Source organism: Arachis ipaensis, chromosome B2 (genome assembly GCF_059453495.1).
Source record: "Arachis ipaensis isolate K30076 ecotype BB chromosome B2, ASM5945349v1, whole genome shotgun sequence".
Lineage (NCBI taxonomy): Eukaryota > Viridiplantae > Streptophyta > Magnoliopsida > Fabales > Fabaceae > Arachis > Arachis ipaensis.
Window position 1 is genome coordinate 46,066,399 of NC_142437.1, and position 7,172 is coordinate 46,073,570.

The 7,172-nt window shown below is 31.4% G+C and overlaps 1 protein-coding gene across 1 annotated transcript; it reads right to left on the reverse strand.

The window, feature by feature from the left end:
- Positions 1 to 2,658: 2,658 nt before the first annotated feature.
- On the reverse strand, positions 2,659 to 5,824 carry LOC107627206 (type I inositol polyphosphate 5-phosphatase 5-like). Its single transcript, XM_088504878.1, has 10 exons — positions 5,527 to 5,824; positions 5,330 to 5,432; positions 5,170 to 5,244; positions 4,684 to 4,771; positions 4,481 to 4,585; positions 3,825 to 4,368; positions 3,532 to 3,725; positions 3,348 to 3,456; positions 3,117 to 3,265; positions 2,659 to 3,040 (listed from the first exon to the last, which is right to left on the reverse strand). Exons 1-10 carry the CDS (start codon positions 5,689 to 5,691, stop codon positions 2,824 to 2,826), a joined length of 1,749 nt encoding a protein of 582 aa, XP_088361004.1. The 5' UTR covers positions 5,692 to 5,824; the 3' UTR covers positions 2,659 to 2,823.
- Between the last annotated feature and the right edge of the window lie 1,348 nt (positions 5,825 to 7,172).

The following is a 7,172-nucleotide window of genomic DNA, read 5'->3' on the forward strand; positions in this document are numbered from 1 at the left end:
TGCGTAGCATTTATTCTCTCACACCTGCTCTGTTGCACAAGAATTTACGTCGAACATAACTGCTAGTTCTATCAAGAGTCGAATCCCCCTTTCGAACTCCAAACCCCACACACTTGGCATACCTTACATAACATTGGTACGCTTATTCATAACTTATAAATTGTCGATTCAAAAAATCATTTGCACTCAAAACAGCTGCCTCTTTACCATCAGTAATTTTACCATTGCCCTTTCATTTTTCTCTTCCTCTATATAACATTTATCGTATTCAGAATGTGTCATATTCTCAATATTTTTTTTTACCCTACATCAGTATTAAAATAAAATAACTTATAAAATTGACGAATTATAACAATGTAATCTCATAGTTTATTTTCTATTGTTCACCTATCTTATTAGTGACATAATTTTTTTAACAAATAGACTAGAAAAATAAATGAGAAAATATATAAAATTTAGTTCTAAACATCTTTTTAGTCATATACCTTAATAATATTATATAGGCCAAAGTTTTTTCATGATCAATGTTAAAGTTTAAATTACTTTTAATAAGTTGTTAATAATTTAAAATACGTTTCTATAAATTTAATACTTTGCTTCACATGCATCTTTTCAAGAAAAAATATACACAAGTTAAACCTATACTAAGATAAAAATTTAAATAGCAAAATACTCTTTTATTCTTTACAAATATTACTATGGCAAGATTAAAAAATACTCAGACTTAGTACTATACTATAGTTATATTTAGAGTATTTTCAGTTATACATATTTTTTTGTGACTACATATTTTTTTTATTCTAGTATTCTTGGTTGGTACTAAAATTTTTAATCATACCAACTTCAAATTTATATATATATTTTTCATTCAAATTCAAGTGACTATTTGTTCTTTAAATAATTAACTTTTCAAAATTAATTTACCTATTCCTTGAACATCTTAAAGCATAACCAAATTAAATAAAGAGAACTAGATAGGTTATATTCAATTAGTTAGGTATTCAATTGAAAAAAAAAATTTATTATTCTTTAATCAAATATAAATATTAAATTAGAATACATAATTTATTACTCCCTAGTTCAATATCCTCTTTGGAATTAATATATTTCTTAAAATATATATAATACATGATTAGATCACATTTTTGTTAGTATAGGATGCATTCAACAAAACTAATTAAGTTTAAATAAGAATACAAAGAGTACATCACATCTTTAAATATTGAGTTTAAATGTATATATAGTTCAATTGATGTGGTTCTATTCAAAAAATTATCTCTATTTTTATGATAGAATTAATTCTCATACAGTTGCCTATTATGTCTAATTGGGTATTTGTGTGAACAACACAAACAATGTTAATTTTTAGATATTGTTGATATCAAATCAGTGCTTACCACAATTATATTTCACAAATTATTTATATATAAAAAAAAACATAACTCATGAAACAATACTTTTAGGATAAAGGTACAAATTTTACCTATAACGACTTGAATCTAACAAGTAACAGCAACCCAATCAATCTCTGTGTTGACTCTAGATAAAGATGTGAATAGTACAACTTTTAAAATTATTGTCTAACATCCAACCAATTTCATCTTGAATATCAAATGGTGTGATGACATAAACAGTTATGTATTTATTAAATGATTTTCATCATTCATAGAGAAGTAAATAAAAACATAAATTAAGAAATACATTTGAAATAAGAAATTTGATTAAAAAATACAAATAAGACGAACATACCAATTTCAAGAGCGTAAAAAAAGAAAAGAGTAAAAATAATTGTTTGGTTCAATTTAAATTGGTTTTATTAATGAAACCATTCGTATAAAATAAACCGATTTTTTCAAACCAAATAATAACATGTATCGACCATCCAAAAATAGCTTTATGTGAAGTTGAATGCAGGTGAATTTCTACTAAGATATAATAGATAATAAATTAATTAAAGTGAACTAACAAATACTGTACAAAAAAAATAAAGGTGAATTCTATGGTATCTATAACTTGATGCTTAATTTATGCCTAATTTACTTTCTATGACAACTTTTGAATATTTAATAATTATTTATTTTTATACTTTTAAAATTAAATATTAATTTTTAACCCTTTTTAGTAAGTTAGACAAACACTTTTAGACACTGTAGCAATTACCAAAAATAAAATAATACAACTCGATGAGTTGGCTGAGATATATTTAAATAATAATCATTTCGGAACGAGGACCTTATTTCTCAGCTCGATGAGTTGGCTGAGATTCGGGTAACACCACACCACAAGATTATGGACTCTGCTGCTTGAGTGCCAACATTCATGAAGATCTTGGATTGCATGCAGCATCATAACTCCAATGGGAAGAAAAAAGGAGTTAACAATAACTTGCTTGAACTTAATCTAAATCCAACCCATAACAGATCACACAAGACCTAGAAAATAAAAACTGGATGGTATCCAATGTTTAATCTCACCTTTCATTGTTCTCTCTCTCCTCTTTAATTTTGGTCTCACTTGTAAAATTAAAAGTGAGACATCACACTTTATTCTCTCAAGTGTTAAAAAAATTGGAGAGGATCTATTTCCCTATATTCTTATCGATCTAGTAATTAATATAATAAGAAGAAAGTACAAAAAAGTTATATGTTTTGCTTGCACAACAGGATTGCATTGCTTTGTGGTTTTGCTCTGCTGTTATATATGAACACATTGGAGAAGGAGAGAAGTAATGAATTAAAGAATAATGTTGAAATGAAATATCGTTGTTCTATAGATCCTAAGGAAATATACAAGTTTGGTTAATTGGGAGGATATTAGATTGAATTAATCATAGAAACTATGTCTTTGAGGTATTACATCTTCGAATTCAAGTCTTGGGTGAGCATACGAGTAACCCTTCCTGAACCTGTTGTTTCTGTTTCTAACTTCCACATCCACAGAGAAGACAGCACAAACGGGCCTGTGGTCAGAGAACCTTGACTCTCCTCGTATATATGATAGTTGTTCAATGCCTTTGCCACGCCATAGTATTCTATCACACCTGAAAATTATTCAACATAATTGGTTATTGGAATGGATTTCTTCATTCATCTCTCTCTCTATATATATAGTAGTACCATGCTGGGGTTCTGCGTTTCTTCTTGGATTTGGCAGTCTCCCCGGCATAGGAGTCTGAATTTTGAGAATACTTGTAAGTTGGGGCAAATAAGATCCTTCCTTCTTGGAATCCATTGAACACCCTTCCTGCCTCTCTTTCAATGTTCAACTGTGAAAAACATGTATACAAGTCAATACAATCAAAAGTAATAATAATGTTATGTGAGAACTAGAAAGCATAAAACACTCACTTGATCTTTTTCTAACAAAGTGTCCCAGTCATTATCCTCCAAGAGGACCCTTGTTTCTTCATAACTCAAAGCCACCCGATAGTTCAAATCACCTAGCCATATTATTCGTCTGCAAAAGATGCAGACATTAAACAAGGGAATTTACAATTAAGAAACTTGGTATAATAAAAAAAATACGACTTACTCGTGGTCAACAATCTTTTCAGGGGCTTTGGCACAAGGGTTCTTGCAAATCCTAGGGAACTGTATCCCTTTGAGGATCTCAGCTACATCAGCATTCCTCTTTATCTCATCACCTTCTTTCTCCCCAGAAGCCAAGTGACTACAGATGAAACAAAAGCTTGTTTGATGTATTGTCATGCTCATTGATATACACCCCTGCAAACCAATTATCATTTCACATGCACTACTATTATTTATTTATTAGTCTTGGAAACCGCAATATGATTATGATTATGAATACACACAGATATGTACCTTGTTACCTAGGCAACCCATGATTCCCGTTCCAACAGTATCTACTCTAAGATGGCCAATGTGAGGTACCAACTCCTTCCTAGTCCATACAGTGAGAAAAATGCCAACCATTTGCTTACTTGATATAAGGGAGTACTTGTTTTGGGAAGTCATTGGTATCTCTGCAATGGAGAGCAACTCTTCCATGCTAATCTCACCACGAATCTCATTATCTATCTTACTAACAGGGTCACTAAACTTTCTCACCCTCCTTCTGTCTCTGCTGGTTGGAGATTCCACTGGACAATTGCATGCCTTAAGGAGGCTGCTGCCCTCTGCTCTCAAGCTTTTGCTCACAATTTTCAGAGACGACTTCTGAAAGAAGTTTAGACTTGTAGGCCCTTTCAACTCCCTCGAGTTCTTCAAGTTCAAATCATACGGATCGTTGTACTCGTTTCTTGGCCTGTTTAGTGCCTGACTTATCAATGTTAACCACTTTGTTGCAGGCTCGTTGTCTTCTATTACCAATACATTCCCAGCGCTTAGGGGAACTATTTCTTGAAACCTTAATCAAACACAGACACAAATATATATATATATATGTCAGCCAACTCAACTCAAAGTTTACTTATTAGCTTCTTGCCTTGCCACCATGCATCATGTAATTGTAAACTCACCCCAATACATATACATCTGCAGAGCCCTCCACTAGCAAGAAATCTTGAAGGTTCAGATCATAGTTTGGCGATTTTCCTCCTACATTCCAAGTGGCAACAAATATCCTACATGCATTCCCAGATATTATTAATTTATTATAAACCGATGTCTTACTAACACGAGTTTTTAATCTCACTACAACAATCGAAGAAAAATACCAAACCTGAAACTCTGTCTTTCAGTTTCTGGACCCACAGGTCGTTCAAAAGTTGACAAATTTAGGCCTTCGATTCCTGGGCTAGTCTCCCTTTCTGTTAGCACATATAAGTAACTAAGGTCATGCTTTATCCTATTATCTTGACTAGTACGTAATTGCAATGGGTATACAAAGACACTCCTTCTAACCATGACGCCTAACACAGTTGGTAGCTATATATGTGGCTTTATTAGGTATTGCTGTCGAAAATAAATACCTAAACAACAAATAAAAGATTTCCTTTTCCCCTTGATCAAAAACATCCTTCCGGATAGGCAAGATTTTTTGTTGTTAGGTAAGCTACCAACAAATGTACGAGTTGGATGATCCAGAACGTAGCATTGACCCAAATGTTTCTCAATGTAAATTCAAGCCGCGAAATTGGATATGAAAAATAATTTCAGAGAATGTAAAAAAAAATTAATTCCATGCAACAATAATATGTATGTATACCTGAGAAGCTTTTTCTCATGAAGGGAGACACTTCCATTAAAGCTTTTCTTCTGGATTCAATCTTCTTCTCCAAATCTTTGGACATGAAAAAGAACATTCATCAAAAGAAAATTAAAGCAACAATGACAAAGAAGAGGGGTGGAAGTGAAAGAGAAATTACCAAGAGTAACTCCTTGATCTCCTTCCTCGTGTGGCTTGGTGAAAGCATCATCGTCTGAGCCTCTCCCAGTTCTCTTTGAACCGAAAATCTTGGGAAGGAGAGACTTGAACCAAACAAAAAAATAAAAGAATAAAAATAAATATAAAGATAAGCAATTATAATTGAAGGAAGGCATAATGCAGGAATATATATAGAACCTTCTTTTTCTTGTCATTCTTGTTGCTAGTAATGTCAGGAGAAGAGGATGCAGAGATTTGCCTGATGGGGCTGATGGAAGGATCGTTGACTTTGGTCATTTCAGAATTATTATCATTTGATATGGTACAAGTAGAATTCGAATAAGCAGCGTAAAAATACGACATTCAATGGCTACTTCGTCTTTTTGAACATGCTGCATGCATTGTATTATATATGATCTTGAGTCCTCCAACCTGCTGCAATCAACGTAACATGCACCAGACTGATTGTGATGTAACTAACTCATCATCAACGAGCCTCCTGCAACAACTTTCACTCTCGTATTTTTGCATGATGCGATAATGCCTGTGTGTTTAGGATGTTGCTGTTTTCCGTTTTCAAATGGCTCAGATTTTGGTGGCACAACTTTCGGACGACCTAAGGATGAGGCCTCATACCCATAACAAGTTATGCCCTTCCCTGATGAGGCCATAAACAACTCACAAATATGCCAAATATTGCATATGCTTCGATTTTCCACACCCAATTATTACCCCCTTTCCAAAAAAAATAAAATAAAACGAGAACAACATATTATTTACTTGTTTCTATTATAGAATGGGGGGTATATACTGAATTCTTGTTTTAATAATAATAATGACTCAATTAATTACAAATCATTACATAATTATTAGTATATCTCTATTGCTCTTTTTTTTATTTTATTTGTCTCTCTACTTATGGAATTGGAATTAGAACATTTTGATAAAAAATGAATTCACTCGTTAATTTTTTCTCAAATAAAAAAAAATGTGAAAAAAATATTGTTCATACTGACCCAAATGCAGCTAGATCCATTAAGGATAAAGGCTCTTCAAAAGTAGCATTTTCTACTCATCCGGTTTCTTAATAAGTCGGACACGGCAAGGAGAATCAGTTTCAAATATCCAATTAAATAACTATTTCCTTAAATTTCTCGTATTATTTCTATTTCTCCTAAAAGATAGATCTCAACAAATTTTTAAGAGTACAGGAAATTAATATCTACCAATAAAGGTGGAACTATTCAAAAGGTAGTTATCTATTCTGCTATAAATACACTAGTACTCTCAGGTATATTCACGTCACAATCTACTAAAAATCTGTTCAAAACTCTTCCTAACTTAAGTATTAGAGTCTTTTACAGGTAACACCCCACCTCCTCATAAGGTAGTCGGACAAATCCAAAGTATTATTTCAGGTAATTCTCGAAATAGATATTATATGATAAAAAATTCACACGACATAAAACAAAAACCTAGAAGATACATTTTCTATTATAGTGTAATTAGATTTAGATTCATGCCATGCATGCAAGAAAAATTATTATTATAGATTTTTTGTACACAATCTTTTAAATAATTAAAAATAACCTAGAAGATACATTTTCTATTATAGTGTAATTAGATTTAGATCTATGCCATGCATGCACGAAAAATTATTATTATAGATTTTTTGTACACAATCTTTTAAATAATTAAAAATAATAGATGAATTTTTATGTTAAAATTTGTTATAAAATAATCTATGTAATTCTTAAAGCAAAAAGTTATATCATAATAAATTTAATTATTCTGTTAGTTCATATATTTTTGCGAAATTTTTAATTAAATTTCTATATTTTTTT